Below are 21,285 nucleotides of genomic sequence, written 5' to 3' on the forward strand. Positions count from 1 at the left end.
GGTGAATTCTCATTTTGATATCCATTTGGTGAAACCATTGGAGTGAGAAAAAGTGACTTTTTCATCAAATTTCAAATCTGATGCAGGGTTTGATGCACCGTTGGAGATGGCCTTATGTGTTCAAATTTGATGAAATGTGTTGAAATCTATTTTGTGTTGATTTATTCTTGTGGTGAAATATGTGGAGTAAGAATACAGTTGGGGGAAGATGAGTTGGCAAATTTGGCAAAGTCAAATCTTGTGCCAAATTTATGTCACGTCTCAAATTTTATTTCTCAGAAACATTACCAAAACCTTTAATTCAAATCCGTTTATTAAATAAATTCAAAAATACAAATAACCATTACATTTGTGTAATAGTAAAATTGTTCTCTCTCCAATACATACAACAATAATACATGCCAATGTTTACATTGAAATACTCATATTTCCCACATTAAAATGAACATCTCTCATTTACATTTTGTCATATAAAAGAAAAAAAATCTCCTCAAATCTTCAATCCGGTGTTCTTGACTTCGTTCCTGAAAATGGTTAAATAGATGGGATGAACATGAAGTCCAGTAAGAATCTTCCATGATTCTCAACAATAAGATCTTTAGATAAATGAGATCATGGATGCTAAATAGTGATATATACATAATTAATGCGCTCTTTTCATACTCAAAATACAATATATATAGATCATTCCATTCTCATAAAGCAATCCATGAAAACTTTTCAAAGTAAACTCTTTCTTTTGTTTTCTGTATCCTTCTAGTATAGTTTTCAAAAGTTCTTTTCAAGAAACCCTTGTTAACATTTCTTAAAGGTCTAAATAGAGAAATGGGTCATTTTACTATAAGTCACAACCAACCATTACCCATTATAATCCACATAAGAAGAATCTACACGATCCCATATGTTCAACTTTACAAAATTAAGATTATTCACTTTCTATTATCACAATCACACGTACAGATTTTATTGTGATCATTCCACACAATCCAATTAGAAACTGACTCCATTACCAAGCCATATCATCACACCACACGCTTTTCTAGGCATTACTCTGGAAGGAATGCGAAATCTCTGTTAAGCGCCACGCTTTACCAGTCACGAATCGAAAGGAATGCGGAACCTCACGCTTTATCGATCACAAGTTAAACGTGTCACCACCCAAACCCGCCCTTATGGGTTTAGCACTGTAACCGGCCAGTAATCCGTGATTACCGAAGGCTTGCTTAACAGTAATGATAGTAATACAGAATAAAGGGGCTGGCGGAAGCCAAAACAGTAAATAAAAGATGCCCAATGAGCTATGACAATCTGGATGCAAAAATACTTTTTATAAACATGCCACACCTGATAACCAAAACATATGTACATGCGACATACACACAAACATCCATATCAGGGACCAAATCCCTAACTATAACTGTACAATCAAGTCTTAAACATTTATTACAGATCAGAAACAAAGGATGAAACTGAGACACCCCAAAATAGCCTTAGCTTGAACAGACTCGGAACCTCGAGGTGAGGCACGGTGGTTGGCTTGACAAAACAGGAGCTTAACTTGACGCTCCTAGCATCGATTCGGTGCCTGGACACCTACATATAAATATAAACAGTGAGCTAAAGCCCAGTGAATAACAGCTATGTAAAGAGGTTAAGAATGAATGTCCTTTCAGTAATTAAATAGTCATATCAGTCACTTAGAAACCGAAGCAGCCATATGTGGTATATCCAATAGCAAAACAATACAGTAGGCCTTAACAGACCGAACAGTCAGTTGATGGCCATCATAACGGTAAACAGTAGTAGTTCCAACATGGGAACTGACAGAGATCTCTGTAACAGTAGCAGTAATAGTAACAGTAACAGTAGGTTGCTATGGATACCACGAGTACAGTTTACAAATAAGACAAACATTCATTTATTGAACAATAGCATTTCAGTAAGCAGTACAGTTGATCATTCAAAAAATAATCATAATTGAACATATCTTTACAACATTATTACTCACAGAGCACTGGGCTACGGATAGGCTAATGAGCGTCCTCGGATGCCAACCCTACACAGTTACAGAACGAACACACACTAAGTTACGCACTAGGAAATCAATAACTTAGCCCCTTATCTAGACTTGGTGTGGTTCTATAACATTATCCTCATTAAGATGCCTTAAACTAGGCCTAGGAATGCCTAGGATGGAATGAGGATGCAAAAATGCACTTTAAAACACTTTTCAAATTTTTGCTGAAACAGGGGTCTCGCTTGAGCGTGGCTTTCTACGCTTGAGTGAGCATGCCAAAATAGAGGGGTCACTCGAGCGTGGACTTCCTCGCTCGAGCGGTCTGTAAAAATGCAAAAAGTGCTGGATGTTGAAAATCTTCGCTCGACGCTCGCTTGATTCTCGCTCGAGCGTAAGTTCCTTCGCTCGAGCGTGTATCTGCATACGTAGAAAACCTGAGAGCTCGCGATCTATGGTCGAGCTAGCATTCCGTCGCTCGAGCGGAGCTCTGAACAAAACGACGGTCGCTCGAGTGTGGAATCCTTTGCTCGAGCGTGGAAGCCAAATCTGGAATTTCCAGATTTGCCTTCAAAGCTCAAACCAAGCATTCAACACATCAAAACTCAACCTTTTGGGCCAATTTTCTGGAAAACACTTGCAAACTCATACTACAACATGTTTTGAAAATTAATTTTGTAAAATCAAGCCCAAAGGTGAGACAATTCAACACAATTTCAAAGAAATCTCCAAGAATAAAACTTAAATGCAACATGCATGATCTCTCTTGAATTTCAACACTTCAAACCAAGATTAAACTGGCAATTTGATAGAGAGACATGGTGAATTCATGGACTACAACAAAATTATGAACTTGCATGTGAGGATTTCATGAAAAACAACTTCAAAATGCTATGATATGAACATACATGCATGAGTTAACTCTCAATTCAACTCTTTCACAATAATTCTTGACTTTAAACTCCAAATCTCCATGAACCATGCAAGAAACAACTCAATTACATAGATGAGGGGATGAATTCCCTACCTTGGGTCTTGAATTCAAAGTGTACAAGCTCACTTTTGCAAATTCCGCTCAAGTCTTCTAAGTTTCCAAGCAAAGCTCTTGATAAAACCAATTTCTCCTACTCTCCCTCTCTCTCTCGGTTTGGTCTAAGAAAATGGCTGAATAATGGTGCATCAAGAATAAATTAAACTCCAAACAATGCCCCTAAAGTGGCCCACTACGCATGGCAAAAGTGTAATTAACTTTGATTCAACCATTAATCATTATTTAATCTAATTTAATCATTCCAAACCAAATTTTAATTAAACCTACCATAAAATCACATAAATTCTAATTAGCATAAAACACTAATCAATTTCTGGTTCGGTCGCCGATAAGACCTTCAATCCGCAGTTTAAAGTTAAAACATGAACAGATTCATTCAGAAATCAAACAGATAGAAATGCATTCAAAACAATACACTCATACCATCAGTTCAGAATTTCATTCTTATCAGTTACTTATCATGCTTAATCATAGATTAGCACTAATCAGAGGTGAGGGTTGTCACAAAAAGGAACACGGAACTTAGAACTTCCACATGCCTCAACAGACCACATGCTTTATCGGACGCTAATTCGGAAGGAAGGCGGAACCTCTATTAAGCACCCCGCTTTACCAGTCACATGTCGGAAGGAAACATACCTTAATCCAATACCACCATCCCTCAATTCATCATATTATTCTTTATTACAATTCCAACAAAAGCCAACAATATCATTCATCGTTTTCCATTACACATTAATCCAACAAAACACCTACCAAAAGAAAAAAAAATAAATAAATAAATAAAAAGTTCATCTTTAGAAGCATTCACAATTCTTGTGTTCCAATTATTTTTTTACTTTTCCACATTATCATTGAGTGTTCATACACAATTTCACAATATACTAATTATCATAGATTATCCAAGATTATTTGATGTAATTACCAACTTTAATTTCTTTAACATAACCCTCCCTTACAATAATCAATTTTCCCAACCAGTAATTATCATTATTCATACTCATTTTAACCAAACATAAACTTAATTTCATGAATCAAATATCAATTGAAACATTTCTCATATCGACATAAATTACACAACTAGGGTTAGTCACAAATTAGGGCTTTTTACTTCAAGGCAAAAAATCTTGTTCTAACAACTTAAAACTTCTCTACTCCACCTTAATCTTGCATTTAAGTTTTCTATTTTGAAAACCCTAACTTTCTCTACATGTTTTTATGAAAATCCCTCAAGATGAGGTTTTGATGCAATAGGAATCTACCACCCATCTATCTATAATAAAATATTGAAGAGAAGCAAGGAAAATCCCTACCTCTAGCAAGAAGAGAAGAGACCCAAAATTTCAACTTCCACAAAATAGCGATCCGCTTGGATGGATAGAAAGCCCTCGGTGTGTTCTTTGTTTTGATATAAGGAACATGAGGTAGAAAATTAAGGAAAGGAGATGAAAAACAAGCTTGAAAGCTTGAAACCATCAACAATGGTGGAAAAGGAGAAGAAGAGAGAGAAAGAACAAGAGAAAATGAAGAAAAGTGGACCACAAAGTGACTTTTAAAGTCATTGATCCCGAACAGACCGCTTGAGCGCACTATCCTTCGCTCGAGTGAAGTACCAAAATACAGAGAGACCGCTTGAGCGAACCTTCTATTGCTCGAGTAGTAAACATAAGGTCTCAGAAGTTTGCAGAGCTACCGTGAAAATACTGGGAGTTCGCATTCTATACTTAAGCGACCATTCCTTTGCTCGAGCGGTCTCATCTGCAAACCTATGAGATACTGGGAGCTAGAAATCACTGCTTGAGTGACCAAATGACCACTCAAGCGGTCACCCAAAAACAGCTGTTACAATTTAGCCCAAGATATGACATTGCTATATTTAGGAGATGCAATAACACACCATTAAAGAAGCATTTTTCCTAATTATTGTCATATTTTAGTAATGACAGCTCCAATTAGAGGTGTTTATCGGTCGGTTTGGTTCGGTTTAATACTAAATTTGGAACCAATCCAATTATGATTGATTCTAAGTTTTTGAACTTAGAACTAAACCAATCATGCACTAAAATCAACCCAACCCAAACCAATATAACTCGGATTGGTTCGGGCTGGAACCACAGTTCCACTATATTAAAAATAAGTGAAGCAATCAATAATAAATAATTAAAATAAATAAGTGTTTAATATTTAAACATAACACAAATAAGGAGTAAAATATTGTTAATACAAATTAAATCCAACTTAAGCTTAAATATAATCAATACAAATTAAATTCATTAATGCAACTAATGCAAATTAAATCAATTGTGAAATCTGACTCAAGCTTCTAGTACTTCATTCTTTTATTTAATAATTCTTGTATATGGAAAATTATTAGGTTTGATCAAATCCATTGTAATAGAGCAATAAATTAAAGATATGTCAATATAAATAAAATTTTAAGAAATATATATACATATATAAATAGCTTCAATTTTCGGGTTGTTTTGGTTTAAGCAAGATTTAAATCAAGAACCAACTCAATCTTATCGGTTTGATTATTTGAAGGCCCAAAACTAAACCAATACACTCAAAAAGTAAGCCAACCCAACCCAAAAAGGTCAATTTTCTTTAATTTTTCGGTTCACTAGGTATTTTGAACACCTCTAACTCCAATGGCGTGCCATTAGAGATGCTTTATAATTCAAAAATGAGGTCCCGCCCGATAGTAATTATTCGGTAGTTTCGAAGTATGGCCAAGTGATGCTCCATGATAGTATGATTAGTGGAGAAGGTAAAATATTAATTATTTATGTTAAGTGATTGAAGAATATAAAAAAATATAATGAATGGTGAGAGAGTATGACTATGTGGTACTCTGGACTATTGTGTAATTTTTCCCAACGGAATCCTGTTTCAATTTCAATAGACAATCAAGACAAATTCGGGGCCCCAAAGTATATTATGAAATGTATTGGGTAATTGGGTAAAATTTGTAAATAACAAAAGAGCATTGCTTGGCAGCCTGAATTTGAACTTGGCCCGAATGACTCGAAATTCATCTTATCGGTCGTCCGGTGAGAAGACTGACAGTCGCGGTTGACAAAGGTGACAACTATGGTAGATAAGTTTACAACTGGTCGTCCAGGCGGACATTCGGCAGGTCGTCTAGGCGAACATCCGGTGAATACCCATTCAGGCCATTTGAGCCCCTCCTTTTTCAGGTTACCAAGCATTTTTTATAACAAAAACTCTACCACTTTGTAATTTTAGATAGATTCCTGTGTGTCCCTCCCCTAATCTTGTGTTGAAGCTATAGCGATCCCGGATTTACCCTTGTTGTACAGTGATCCGGACATGTGTCCGTGGATGTTGGTAGTTGATTATTATCTTGTTTACATCCTTTTTACTTCGTATTTGAGTTGTAGGATGTGTTGGGCAGGTTTGTTACAGGTTGGTTGAGTTTAGAAACCAAAACTAGCTGCCCAGATTTTGACTTGTCCGCTCGAGCGGGGGTTCTGGCGCTCGAGCGGGAATTGCACCCATCCAGTATTTCCTGTGCAGTGTTGGACGCTCGAGCGTGGAGTTGGCCGCTCGAGCGGGGTTGTGTGAGTGCCGCTCGAGCGGGGAGTTGGAAGCTCGAGCGGAGACCTGGTTCTGTAAAAGTTCTGGGAGTGTGTATCCGACGCTCGAGCGGGATTGTTGACGCTCGAGCGGGAGTCTGTGAGTGACGCTCGAGCGGGGTGTTTGACGCTCGAGCGGGGCGACTGGGTTTAAGTTCCGAGTTTTGACTTTTCAAATCACTTTTTCACTTTCTCATCTCTCTCCTACTTTTCCAAAAACACCATTGTTGAGCCTCTCACTCTAGAACTCTACCTTCTCTCTAGGTTTTGATCTAGTAGGAGTGATTTGCTCATCTTTGGCCTTTACAAAAAGGTTGTTGATCGTCGAGGGCTACATTTTAATCTGAAAATTTCGAGATTTGGGGCACGTTGGGTTTTGTCATCTTCTCCCTTGGGGCTCCGAATTTGAGGTAGGGATATCCTACTCCTCGCTATGGATTTTGTCTTTAAATTTTGGTATTTTGAGATGTTGGGGTTGGTTTGGTAACTTTGTGAAAGTTTGGGGCTTTTGTGTTATTTTACAAAGGTTGGGGTTTTATTTATAATGAACCTAGATGCATGTTTGGTATAGAGGAATGGAATAAATGTTGAATCATTGATGAAAATGGGACCTAAGGGTTGTAATGTTAATTATGGAAAATGACCTAATTACATTGATTGATTAATTGGGGTAATTAATTGTGAGAAATAAGGAAATGAAATGGAATTGTTGAGATTGGGAGTGCATGGGGTTAAAGGGTGTAGTTGAATTGTTTATCACACACCGAATTGAAATGTTGATTGAATATCCATTTGTGCATTTATTTTCTGTTTAGAAATAACTGCTTTGGGCTATCGGTGGAGGATAGTCGTGATTGTTGTAGACAATGCATGATGATTAGGCAAACGGAAACTAATCAATGGAATGTGTCATGGAATTTGACGGTTAATAGAATACATTAACTGTATGTATTGAGTGATTGTATATAGAACCAATGTGTTTGTATACGTTATGTGTAGAGGAGGAGATGGGGGATGTACTCCGCGGTTTAGGGGAAGATGGGGGATGTACCTCTAAACCGAATAGTATTGGAAGAAGATAGGGGATGAACTCCGTAGATACAGCTCATATGCTTGTCTAGAGAAGTGAAGATAGAGCTAATATACTTATCTTTGTGAATGTGGGATATTGTTGTTATACATATCTGTTGGGAATGTGGATATAGCTTATATGCTTATCTGTGAATGTGGGATATTGTTGTTATACATATCTGTTGGGAATGTGGATATAGCTTATATGCTTATCTGTGAATGTGGGATATTGTTGTTATACATATCTGTTGGGAATGTGGATATAGCTTATATGCTTATCTGTGAATGTGGGATATAGTTTTTATACATATCTGTTAAGGTGATGATAGAGCTAATATGCTCATCTGTTGAAAAAGGAAAAATGAAAAGTAACTTGGACTCATAAGTCGGATGATATAAAATGTGATTTATGTGGATGTATCAGTGTTGGCCATCTATAAATTGCTAATCTTTTAGTCATTGTTCATGGTTGGTTTAGTGTATTTCTACTGGGCTGTGGCTCACCCTATATGGGAATATCATTTTCAGGTACAGGTAGCATGCCACCTCCAAGGTCATAGCTTGGGAGGCTAGAGGCGAGCAGACTGTTGTGGTTTTAGTTCCTTTTTGATGTATTACATGTATATTCAAGCCGAGGGCTTAATGTGTAGATGAGTTAGCACTCTTTTGTTGTAACCAAGTGTTAACTTGGAAAATTGTAAGCCCGTAGGGCATTTTTGCTTTTGTTGTTAACATGTAATACTTTTGTAATGAAACTCTGGTGAATAGAAGAATGTGGTTATTTCATTTGTCAATGAATGTCTTATTTGATGGGTTTAATGTTATTATTCTGAGGGCGTTACAGAAGCTTTGGAAGCAATCGTGAGAGAGAGAGAGAGCAAACGTCCAGAAGTAAACAGTGGGTTGAAATTTTACAATCGTGTGGTGTCTCTACGGCATTGAATCATCGAATCATCGATGGTGGCAGTGAGTCAACTCTCTCACTCTCTCTCTCTCCCTAAATCTAATTATGTGCCCAAATTAATTTTAAAAATTCATTGCTCTTCTTTTTTGATTTGATTTGAGGACGTTGCTTGTTAATCTAGTATCTCCACATTTTTTTTTAAAATTATGAATTTCATTGCTTTAATTTATTAAATTTAATTTCAGTACCCTATTTGTTTTAATCTAATTTTTGTGACATAATTTTGTTAATTTTTATTTCATTTAAAGAATGAGAAATATTTGTACATAATTCTAGAATCTATTCTTAATTAATAAGGGTTATAGATATTTGTATATAATTCCAGAATCTATTCTAGAATATTCTAAAATATTCAGGTAAGTTGTAGTCTATGAAATTCTACACCCTTAATTAATAAGGTTCTAGATTTGAGGGTAAGATTTCTCAAGGAATAAAAAAATAACATTTACTCAAACTCTCTGTGCCTACTTTTTAATAAATATTAGTAGTATAAGTACTTTTCATTTATTCTAATTTCTTTTTTTTCCACTAGTACTTTTCATTTATTCAAAAAAAATTTCCACACTATATATGAAGGATCCTATTTTAATGGGTTACCTTGGACCTCAAAAAACTTGGACCTCAAAAAACTCAGGCCGCCCGATCAATTGTAATAAATTAATTCATGAAAAATTGAAGACGACCTTATAAGTCATTTTGTTTCAAATTGTTGGGTCATAGGGTAGACGATTCTCTTTTCTTAGGTTCTAATAAATTTTTAGTTTTATAATTTTTATATTTCTTAATTTTAAAATAATCTTGTAATTAAAAATGCAATTATCTTTTCAGAAATTAAAAATACATGAAGAAATAAGAAGTTGGGAGAGAAAAGAATACCTTGCCCAAGATAAGAGGTGTAGAGGATTCTCTATCAATTCTACTTCCAAACAAAAGATATGAGCTGAGAAGAGCAGAGATGAAATAAAACTGTAAAAACGGCCAAACCATCCTCTGCTCTCTGAGTTGAGAAGTGAGAGCTGACTATCTATAATCCATGGCTGCCACTCTCTTTCTCTCTGCTCTTCTTCCTCCATCATCAAACACCCACCATTTCCCTCACATCTCTAACCCAATTTCAAACTACTACATTCCCACTTCACTCTCCCTCCTCTACCCCAATTCTTTTAGAAGCCGTAAATCAACCCCTCCCTCCAATTCCCTCAAATCCCTCCCATCCACCTCCACCCTCTACACCATTCAATCCCCAAACCCAGATTATTTGTTATCAGCAGAGCCAATTTTACTCTCCGATGCGGTAATTAAGATGCCCACAGCTCCGTGGATGAAGGGTCCTCTTCTTCTTCATCCTAATCAAGTCTTGGACCTCTCTAAACCAAGAAAGAAGAAGAACAACTTGACCAACAACGAAGAAGAAAATCCCGACCCGTCATTGATTGACAGAGTTAGCGGTGGAAGAAGGAAGAAGGCAATGAAGAAGATTTTCGAAGGCGTCGGGAAACTTCAAGAAACCCTTGGTTCGGAAGAGACCCAGAAAAACCCAGAAGAAATTGGATTTGATTTTTCGTTAGGAGAATTGGGGAAAGATGGGAATCCAAAGTTTGGGGAGAAAATGCCGTGGGAAAGCAATGAGAGGGTCGTGTTTAGGAGAACCAAGAAAGAGAAGGTGGTGACTGCTGCTGAAGTGAGTCTTGATGGGGAGTTGCTTGGGAGATTGAGGGGTGAGGCTGCAAGGATGAGGAAGTGGGTCAAGGTTATGAAAGCTGGGGTGACTCACACTGTTATTGATCAGATTCATCAGATTTGGAAGGACAATGAACTTGCCATGGTGAAATTCGATTTGCCACTGTGTCGGAATATGGATCGGGCTCGAGAAATTGTTGAGGTATGTTTTCTTTACTTTCTTTAGACCCTAAACCCATGAATTTTTAATTTTCTTTTTACTTGGGAGTTCATGTATAGAGACCTAGGTTCACTTGTACTGAGGGCTGCTATAAGATTGTGCATTGCATGGTGAAAGAATTGCTTTATTAATATGTCAATGCGACGCTGTTTTCTTCTTATGAAACCATGTCTGGAATAGCAACTGTTTAGAATTCCTTCTGGTAAAGTGTATGCTAACTCCTGTGGTAATAGCTTTAGGGTCAGGTGCAGCAAGAGCAAAAAGAAAAAACGTAAAATATACTCAACTTCACGGTCTTTTGGATGCTAAATTGTTTGTATGCTTGTAATTCTGTGCCTAGTTGTTGGAGCTACTTATTACATCAAGATTTCAAGCTTAGTATGCATTTGGAGTTAGTTTGGGCATGCCTGTTTTTCATGTTTAATTGCCTTCTCACTTCAACCATGTCTCCCATTACCCAATCCCACTGTCTCATTTATCTGGTATACTATGCATAGATTTGTAGAGAAAACTTCAGCTGGTTCAGCAATATCTATTTCTAAGTTGCTTTTATCATCTTTGATTATTGTTTTTCTTGTTTGATTTTAAAGATTTTCTGATGGTTGCTTTCTTAATTTTAACTTGTTAATCAGATCAAGACTGGAGGCTTAGTTGTATGGTGCAAGAAAGATGCACTTGTTGTTTATAGAGGATGTAATTATCAGTTCAGATTGAGATCTTTTTCAAAGATGCATTCAGGTTTTGCTAGAGGTCAAACAACTTCTTCCTTGAATATCAGAAATCATCAAATAAAACTCAACATGACTCTTTCTCAAGTAGAATCAGATGAAAGTACTGGGGAAGAAATGAAAAGCAGAAACGATTGTGAAATGGCAAATATACCGATAAATGGTTCTTTGTACGAAAGGGAAGCTGATAGATTATTGGATGGCTTGGGACCCCGCTTCATTGATTGGTGGAGGCCAAAGCCTTTGCCTGTAGATGCAGACTTGCTTCCAGAAGTGGTTCCTAGATTCAAGCCTCCATTTAGGCTTTGCCCACCTCATGCTAGAGCAAAGCTGACCGATGATGAACTGACATACTTGAGGAAGCTTGCTCGCCCGTTACCGTTTCATTTCGTACTTGGTACTTAACTTTTTTCCCATCAGCTAATATAATGTTATCATAAATTTATATAACTTTATGCTTTTTCTTTGTGCATGACGTCAAATATGCTCTGCTGTGAACAAGTTATGAACATGTGATGGAGACAAGTGGCAGCGTAAAGTCTATAAACGGCGTGGCAATGATGCTTCTAAGGCTCAAGTTTTGATTTGGCATGTGTTGGATGATGCCGGGCCCACTTGGGAACTAGAATAAATTAATTAATTTGAGTCTTTCCTCTATATATATTTATGTTTTAGGGGCAAGGGTATTTTTGTAATTGCAGAATTTCTGGAGCGGGTCTCAATAATGGGTCGTTGTGTTGATCCATGGGTCTTGGTATTGGTTTAATATGTTTATGAGTTTTATTTGACATTATAAGTTTTAGAAGTCAAAGATTTTATAGTAGTTTTAGTTTCCTATTTTGGTCCTAGTTGGTTAAGTAAGTCTTCTAGTCCTATATAAAGCACTCTATTGCTTCTAATAAAATAACAATCAGAATTTATATAATTTTCAGAGCTTTGAGCCTCTTTAGGGTTTGTGTGACGCAACCCAATCCTAGGTGTGATGATGTCTAAGGGATTTTAGGAGTGATTCCTAGTTTTCTTCTTCTTTTTTCTCTTTTCCTATTCTGTCTCTGTTCACAGATTACTACTTTCAGCCCATGAACAGTCTTTATTTTGTCACCAAATTCTGGTCTCCTTAAGCCCAAACCATTCATAACCAAATCCTAAACCACCCTTAGCATTATTTCACTAAACCCTAAGTTAGCTTAAACTTGCTTCAAACTTGTGTGCTGCATCAACATGAGTGCTCTAGTGTATACATGTTGCTGTTTAAGTTTCCCTTTTGCTAATTTTTCTTCAATTTTGTTTTGAAGGTAGAAACAGAAAACTTCAGGGCTTGGCTGCTGCTATTTTAAAACTGTGGGAAAAATGTCATACAGTGAAGATTGCTGTGAAGTTTGGAATTCCAAATACTAATAATGCACAAATGGCATATGAGCTCAAGGCAAGTTTTATAACTAGAAGCTGTACGTATTTGAGATTCATGACCTACTAGAAGCCATTTTGTTACTCATATTGGACCTGTACTTGTAAGTTATATATGTTTAAAGAGTTCCATAAAAATGTTGCTCACAAATAGGACCCTTTTTGAATAGCTTGTGTTTCTTCGATTATTACATTGTTGTAAGAAGTGTTCTGATGGGAGACTTACTAAAGTGCTTCTGTCTTACTTCTTCAGTGTCTTACAGGTGGAGTTCTGTTGTTGCGTAACAAGTTCATTATAATACTTTATAGAGGCAAGGACTTTCTTACTGACGGAGTTGCAAACCAAGTGGCGGAGAGAGAAATGGAGCTTTCAAAATGTCAAATTCAGGAAGAAGTTGCACGCTTAAAAGCAATTGAAACTTTTCACATGACTGATGAATCACATGTAAACACTAGCACAAGTGGAAGTTTATCAGAATTCAAGATTATTCAATCAGAATGTGCAAACCTGAAAAATAGATATGGGGAGCTTGACGTTCAACTACAGGCTGAAAAAGAAATACTAAAGAAGCAACTGAGAAATCAAGAACGAAAGCTTTTTATTGTAAGATTGAAGCTATTTTCGTCATTTTGCATTCCACTATTGAGAAATTTGTTATGCATTTATATGGCTTTGTGCAGCTTAAAGTGAAGATACGGAAGTCAACAATGGAGTTATCAAAACTAAATTCTGCATGGAGGCCTTCTGAGCAGGATGCAGACCAGGAAATGTTAACACAAGAGGAGAGAGAATGCTTTAGGAAAATGGGATTGAAGATGGACAGCAATTTAGTTCTTGGTAAGCAAGATATTTTATTTCTCTCTATGGATGAATCAAATCCCACCAACTCAAAATGAGTTTCGTTTTTTAGTATCAGAATTATTTGTTTGCAAGGATATTTCTCTGGAAATTTTTGTTTGCCTTAGAATTGTTTTCATATTTCCATTTTTATGTGTATTTATTTGTATGTCTGAAAATGTTTAACGTACTGTGTCTGCAGGAAGGCGTGGGGTGTTTGATGGTGTAATAGAAGGTTTGCATCAGCACTGGAAGCACAGAGAAATTGCCAAGGTGATTACAATGCAGAGATTATATTCGCAGGTCCTTTATACTGCAAAACATCTTGAAGTAGAAAGTGGTGGAATACTAGTTTCAGTAGACAAGCTGAAAGAAGGCCATGCTATTATTATTTACCGAGGGAAAAACTATAGACGGCCTTTAAATTTGGTGCCTCCAAATCTTCTGAGCAAAAGAGAAGCACTACACAGGTCTCTTGAAATGCAGAGGATTGGAGTAAGTAAAGCTCATTCTTGTTTTCTTACGACATATATTATCTTTTGGTTACTGGGACTTGATTGTTCTTACTTTTTCTTTCTGTCTCAGTCACTGAAGTTTTTTGCATATAAGAGACAGCAGGAAATCTCTGACTTGAAATGTAAGCTGGTAAGAGCTGAACCTTTCTTCGATAAATAATTTTAAATTTTATTTTGTATCTTTCTGAAAAAGTGAACACTGAGATACTGATTATTTATATTAGACATACCAGATATGATTTCTCCTTGGCTCATTCATTAGCTGTAAAAATTTGCAGGCAGATTTAGAAAAGAGATGGGAAATTGATAAAAGAGAATCTGAGAAGGTCACATGGAATGGACTCAAAGAACCAACTTGCCATGGAATCTCTTGAATTTGTCTCTTTCTAGAGAGGAAACAACACAGATATGATAAATCCATATCTAAATATTGTGTTTTGATAAATCCATTTGAAATGTTTACCTTTTACAATTTCAATATCTTTTTAACTTTTTCATAAACCATGGGTCCCCAAACGAAAGACATTACTGTATAATACAAAGTTCTCTATCTGAATTGGCAACTGCCTCCTCTCTTTCTCTCTTCATCTCATTATTCATTACAAAATTCAATGGGTAAATTCTACTTTGCACCCCTACACTTTATACAAAATCTCACTTTGGTCTCTACACATCAAATTGTGACACTTAACCCCCCTGCACTTTTGGTCAAGTGTCACATTGTCCTTCTATTACTCCACTGTTTTACTGTTTAACAGAAGTTAGTCACATGATATGCATGTGATCACTAAATTGGGGAAGGGGGAAATTGACCATATGTCCCGGCAATACACCATGTGATTGTTCCAAAATTTATATCAATTTAGGGCTTAAACCAAAATGCAGATGGTGAACTATTAGGGTTTTGCAAAAAGTGAGTCACGAGTTGAAGAGAATGGAAGACAGAGGTGCGCATTCATTAGGTAAAGCATAACCTTGCAATATTTTATAACAATTGATTGTGGTTTGTTTGTGTGTGTGGGTTTTTACAATAATTTCTTGATTTATCATTTTTTTTTTTTTGGTTTGGTTTTGGGTGTGGGTTTCCAGAACAATTTCTTGGATCAAATGTAACTTTTGTTTGATTTTTTTATTTACTACTTTTTTGGTTGAAGAAAAATGTGGTCCCGAGTGTGTTGGCTAGTCTTTGTCTGCTTGTATTAACACTTGTATTGTGTTTGGTTCATGGATTTGTATAGGAATTTGGAAAGGAAAAGGAAAAAGTATGTGAAAAGGTGTTTGAAATGTAACTACATTTCAAACACCTTTTCTCTTTCCGTTTCCAAATCCCTACCCAAATCCATGAACCAAACACACTTTTAGTTCACAATGGAGATTTGTGGATGTTGTGGTCCCTTAACTCATTTGTTTATGAATTGTTTAACTAAAATGGTTGAAGAAAATTTGTTCATGGCTTTGTGGTCTCTAAACTGTTTTCTACAGGGGATGGTTATTGTTTTACTGTTGAGATTCACCATGGGGGTGACTTTGTTTACTCTCCAAGAAAGATGTACATTGGTGGAAACATTACTTTAGTTGAAAATTGTGATCCTGCTAAATTTTCTCTACTTGACTTTAATCATGATGTGAAGAAATTTGGGTATGATGGTTTAATTATTTACTTCTACAGAATCCATGGGATGGACTTAGATAATGTTTTAAGGTTGGTAGCAACTGATGCTAATTTGGTTGAAATGATTGCTCAAATGCCTCCTAGTAGAGTCATTAAAGTGTACTTAGAAAAAGTTCCAGTAAGTAATTAGTCAAATTGAAAGTGATCAAATAGAGGAATTAATTGCTGATAATGTTGATGTTTCTGTAGACAAGTGCAGATAAGAGTCATGATGTTCAGGTTGAAAATGATGGTGATGACAGTGAGGTTGAAAATGATAGTGTAGATGACAGTGAGGATGTAGACTTCTATGATAGTGATTATGGCATGAGTGATGATGATGTATTGTTTGAAAACAATGTTGACAAAGGTGTTGAGTGGGTTGGGAGCGGTAGAGGGAACACTAATGACCAAGCAGATGAGTATACATATGGGTTTACAAGCATTGGACTAGAGGGTGTAGAGCTTGAGCAAGATGGTGGATCATCTGATGAGCTCCAAAGCATTTATGACTCCAGTGATGAGGATAGAAGAGGTCGAAAGTATCCAGAGTTTAATCCTGACACTTAATGACCAATGTTGAATTTAAAGTGGGCATGTTATTTGGTTCAGCAACAGAATTTAGAGCTGCAGTGAGAGAGTATGCAATAAAGAATGGTAAGAATGTAAAGTTTGTCAGGAATGAGAAAACAAGGGTGAGGGCAGTGTGTAGGGAGGGATGTAGATGGATGATATTTGCTTTTAATATGCAGAACCAGAACATTTTGCAAGTGAAGACATATAGGAAAGAATATAATTGTGGAAGGGTGTTTCAGAACAGGCATGTGAACTCTAGGTGGCTGTCAAAAAAGTATGGATAGCATTAGGAGAAACCCTAAACTCCCCCAATTGAATCTTTTCAAGCACAAGTTCAGGAGGATTATGTGGTTGGAGCATCTAGGAGTCGTTTATACAAGGCCAAGAGAAAGGCTTTAACCATCATATACTAACAATGAGCAATATAATCAACTTTGGGATTACTGTAAAGAGTCAGATCCTGACGCAACCATTATCATGAAGTTAACTCCTCCTGAACACCCTGAGGACCCTACTAATCAACCTACCTTTGAGAGATTGTACATTTGCCTTGGAGCTTGCAAGAGGGGTTTTGTAACAGGGTGTAGGTCGCTCATTGGTCTAGGTGGATGCCATTTGAAAGCTGGACAAGCTGGACAAACTGGACAGTTACTATGTGCAGTAGGAATTGATGCCAATAACCAAATGTTCCCAGTAGCATACGCAGTGGTGGAGGGTGAGACAAAGAGCTCTTGGTTGTGGTTCATTCAGTTGCTCATAGAAGACATTGGCATAGAGAATCAACATGGATGGACATTTATTACATGCAAACAAAAGGTAAGTAATGTGTCATTAATTTAATATATTGTTATTGTTTATATTTGATAATTGATTGTGCTAATTGCAGGGTTTGATTCCTGCACTGGAGGAGCTTGTGCTAATTGCAGGTTAACATTTTAGCCAAAAAGTCAAAAAGTTACCAAAAAAGCCAAAAACCTATAACTTATAACAAAAAGCCAAAGATTCCATTTTTTCTCTACATCTTGCACATCTTTTTGTAAAAAGTCAAAAAGCCACTCCAAACATACTAGTTTTTTTAAACTCATATTTTAGCAAAAAAGCAAAAAAGTTACTAAAATAGCCTGTTCCCAAACAAGGACAAGTTGTGGAGTGCTGCTACGTCAACCACTGTCCACAAACATGAAGAAGGGATGGACCAAATCAAGGGAGTCGACAACGAGGCATTCAAGTGGTTGGAAGAAAAACCCCCTAGGCACTGGTCCAGGTCACACTTTAGAACCTTCCCAAAGTGTGACATACTCTTGAACATTATGTGTGAGTCATTCAACAAGTTTATTTTAGAGACCAGAGACAAGCCAATCATAACAATGCTTGACAGGATAAGGTGTTTGTTGATGAGAAGAATGCAAGTGAGGGACTTAATGAGGCAACATGAGGGTAAATTATGTCCAAAAATACAAAAAAAGCTGGAGCAATTGAAAATTGAATCAGGGGGTTGTTTTCCTATGTGGTCAGGAGGGCCTAAGTTCCAAGTTAATTGTTCAAATGTTGATCAGTGGGTAGTGGACCTGGATGAACTTGCTCATGCAGAAGGTGGGATTTAAAGGGTATACCTTGCGCTCATGGTGTGCCTTCTATCTGGAACAAGGGTGAGACACCTGAAGATCATGTGAATGAATGTTACTGGACAGAGAACAATTTAAAGATTTATGAAAATATGATACAACCTCTAAATGTTCCTAAATTGTGGTCCAAGACTGGATTAGTACCCCCATTTCCTCCTGTTTATCATAAGCCTCCAGGAAGGCCCCCAACTTGTAGAAGGAAGGGACCAGATGAACCTGCCGATCCTACCAAAGTCATGGGGCCATAACTATAGGAGCTGCAAGAATCTACCAAACAGGGAGTACCAACTTAAAAACAAACCAAGGTGGAAGTGCTTAGGCAATATAAGGAAAAAGGGTGAGTGCATACTTTGTTGTTAATGTTTTAAATAAATACAACTAAATATATGTTTGATTGGACCAAATATTTTTTGCCTCTACTTAGGCTGGATCAACATCATCCCAAGCATCAGCGCCAATGGCAACCCAAACACGAACACCAATGGCAACACCAAATCCAGCTTTGGCCATTCCAATCGCAGCTTCAGCAATTCCAAGGGCACCAAATCCATCTACATCAAGGGCAAGTTCACAAGCACAAAGGGAAACTTCTGCAGCAATGGCAACTTCAACATTGAGTGCAACAATAGCAGCAAGAATCAGGGCAACAGCAACAAGGGGGGCAAGAGCAACACCAACAGAAACAAGTGCAATAACAACAAAGGCGGCATCATCACAAACATCTGAAGCATATCAAGGGGAGCAACATCAACACCAACACCAACACCAGCCTCATTTACATGGAGAAGGAGGAATGTTGTGACCTTGTCCTCACTTCAGAATGCATCTGCCTCTAAGGAGAACAACCCAAAGTAAGGGTGTTGTTTATTTTGATTATCAAACTCTTTTGACAATGTGGCATGTTTTGTCTATGTAGTTATGGATACTGCCAGCATGTTTGCATCATGAATGTGGCCATTTTGACTAGATGGATACCAACAATATATTTTATAAAATGAATTATTGCCATTTGTGTGTTCATGTGGATATTGGCTTCATTTGCGGCAATGTAGCTATTGGCACTTATTAGATTTTTGTGGCCCTTTTTTTTCTTTTTTTCTTTTTTTTTTTTTTTTTTTTTTTTTTTCATTACACTTTCCTGATGCCCTTATTTTCACAAGTAGTTTTGGATAAATTACACTTTAACCTTGTTTTGACAAGTTTTTGGCCTTATTTTGTGATAACAAGTTTTCCCTTTTGCTGTCATTTAGTGGTAATATGTTTGTCATGTGACTAACTTCTGTTAAAGAGTCAAACAGTTTAATAATAGAAGGGTTAATGTGATATTTGACCAAAAATGTTGGGGGCTAAGTGTTACAATTTGATATTTAGGGATAAAAGTAAGATTTTGTGCAAGTATAAGAGTGCAAAAATGTAGTTTCTGCAAATTCAATTTACCCCATCTAACGATTGGTTTGGAACATTGCATATTTTATAAATAACATTGACAAACAATTGCAAATATACTTTCATTTCGATCCTGCAAATTCAATTTACCTCATCTAACAATTGGTTTGGAACATTGCATATTTTTATAAATAACATCGATAAACAATTGCAAATATACTTTCATTTCGATTGGTAGACGGCGACGTTTTGCTGGTGTGTGAGCAACTTGTCCACGTCATGACGTGCCTCCTGTTGGTCTCACCACACCACTCAAGTATGAAATTTTAGCATTATTAATATGATTTTTCATGTTGGATTTTTTTGAGTAAAATATAAAAGGATGAATTATAAACGAGGAATTTAATTACACGAGGGTGTGGGACTTGGGAAAAAAATATTTAAAAAATATAAATTATGTTTATTTGACATAACTTATATAAGTGCACTTATCTAAATATAGATTATGTTTGTTTGACATAACTTATATAAGTGCAGTTATTAGATAAATGCATTTATTTAGGTCATATCATCTCTGTATTTTTTTTACATATCTTTTTGTAAAAATCTAAAAAGTATACTTATTTAGATTATTCCAAATACCCAGTTTGATTTTAAACTTGTTTTGAAAAAGATTAACAAATTAAAAATTAATTTAGTTAAAGAAATAAGTATTTTAAAAATAATAATTATTTTTATATAATTTTATCTTTTAAGAGTTTGGAAATAAGTTTTAAAAATTTAAAATTATATTCTTAATATTTATTTTTATCAAATTAAATTTTTTTTATTTAAAAAAAACAAATCAAACATAGTCATAATTTTTTTTTTTTTCCCTCTTTCCTCTTTCTTCTTTCTTCTCCATTTTCCCTCTTTTTCACCCAACTTTTCAACCCAATACTACCGACTTCTCTATTGGTCATCACTAGTGTCATCCTCACCTATCCACGAAAGACCTTTTCCACCACCAGCAGTAGCCCTTTCTCTACTCCCTCATAACTATAACGTCAACCATTGGTCCTCTTTTTCAGCCAACTTTTCAACCCAATACTACCGGCTTCTCTATTGGTCATCACTAGTGCCATCCTCACCTATCCACAAAAGACCTTTTCCACCACCAGCAGTAGCCCTTTCTCTACTCCCTCATAACTATAACGTCAACCATTGGTGTGGCAATCTCAACATGCATATTATAATTATATTTATTTAATTGTGTGTGAATTTGAAGTTGTCATATGTGCTTTGTGATTAATTAGTGCATATCTGTTTGATTCGAAAATTATTTATTGTAATTTCTGTTCTAAATTTGAAATTGAAACCTTAAATGATTTCAGAAATCAAAATTGACAAGATGAATAGATTAATTAGAATATTTAGAACCATTTGAAAAGTTTAATTAAAATTTGGTTCAGTAAAATTAACCTTTATTGAATCTGTTCTAAGTCTTGATTAATTAGCCTCGTGACCTAATTAGCATTTAAGCTAATCATATGATATATATATATATATATATATATGAACTTTGAGAGGCTTTGAGCTCATTTTTGAGTTCATTTTGCTGGAGAGTCCTTAAGAAAAAGAAGAGAGCTCTCATCTAGAAAGAGGGAAAGCATTGTTGAAGAAGATCTCGAGGATTTTGTAGAGAAGCTCAAGTTTTGCAAGAATTTAGCTAATTCAAGGCTCTAGGTAAGAATTTGACTCTTAATTCTTAAAGATAATCCATCTTAGAGTTATGTTCATGGAGTAATAAGGATAATTTGTATGTGTTTTGCAAAAGATTGTTAAAAAGATGAAGAAAATTGAAATAGCTCTACATGCATGCATGATTTTTTCATGTTTTACCATTTTTCAGTTTGAATTCTATTATCCATGTTGAATTAGAAGCTAATTTGTACATGCATCATTGATTTTCAAAGCTTCA

The 21,285-nt window shown here is 36.0% G+C and overlaps 2 protein-coding genes across 3 annotated transcripts; both read left to right on the forward strand.

Annotated features, from left to right (window-relative positions):
* The first annotated feature begins 9,520 nt into the window (after nucleotides 1–9,520).
* On the forward strand, nucleotides 9,521–14,674 carry CRS1 (maize chloroplast splicing factor-like protein). Of its 2 annotated transcripts, none has more exons than XM_028239260.2 (8): nucleotides 9,521–10,581; nucleotides 11,232–11,724; nucleotides 12,623–12,753; nucleotides 12,988–13,338; nucleotides 13,416–13,572; nucleotides 13,775–14,067; nucleotides 14,158–14,217; nucleotides 14,366–14,674. In XM_028239260.2, the coding sequence occupies exons 1-8, from the start codon at nucleotides 9,733–9,735 to the stop codon at nucleotides 14,459–14,461; spliced, it is 2,430 nt and encodes an 809-aa protein (XP_028095061.2). In that variant the 5' UTR covers nucleotides 9,521–9,732; the 3' UTR covers nucleotides 14,462–14,674. The 2 variants fall into 2 exon arrangements, with proteins under 2 accessions (XP_028095061.2, XP_028095062.2); XM_028239261.2 differs by having other exon boundaries at nucleotides 14,158–14,209.
* Nucleotides 14,675–14,756: 82 nt separating this feature from the next.
* Nucleotides 14,757–18,947, forward strand: LOC145807974 (uncharacterized). Its single transcript, XM_082907135.1, has 3 exons — nucleotides 14,757–17,130; nucleotides 17,201–18,276; nucleotides 18,364–18,947. The coding sequence occupies exons 1-2, from the start codon at nucleotides 16,792–16,794 to the stop codon at nucleotides 17,243–17,245; spliced, it is 384 nt and encodes a 127-aa protein (XP_082763261.1). The 5' UTR covers nucleotides 14,757–16,791; the 3' UTR covers nucleotides 17,246–18,276; nucleotides 18,364–18,947.
* Nucleotides 18,948–21,285: the final 2,338 nt, after the last annotated feature.

Source organism: Camellia sinensis, chromosome 14 (genome assembly GCF_055761805.1).
Source record: "Camellia sinensis isolate YWXY chromosome 14, ASM5576180v1, whole genome shotgun sequence".
NCBI classification, from domain to species: Eukaryota; Viridiplantae; Streptophyta; class Magnoliopsida; order Ericales; family Theaceae; genus Camellia; species Camellia sinensis.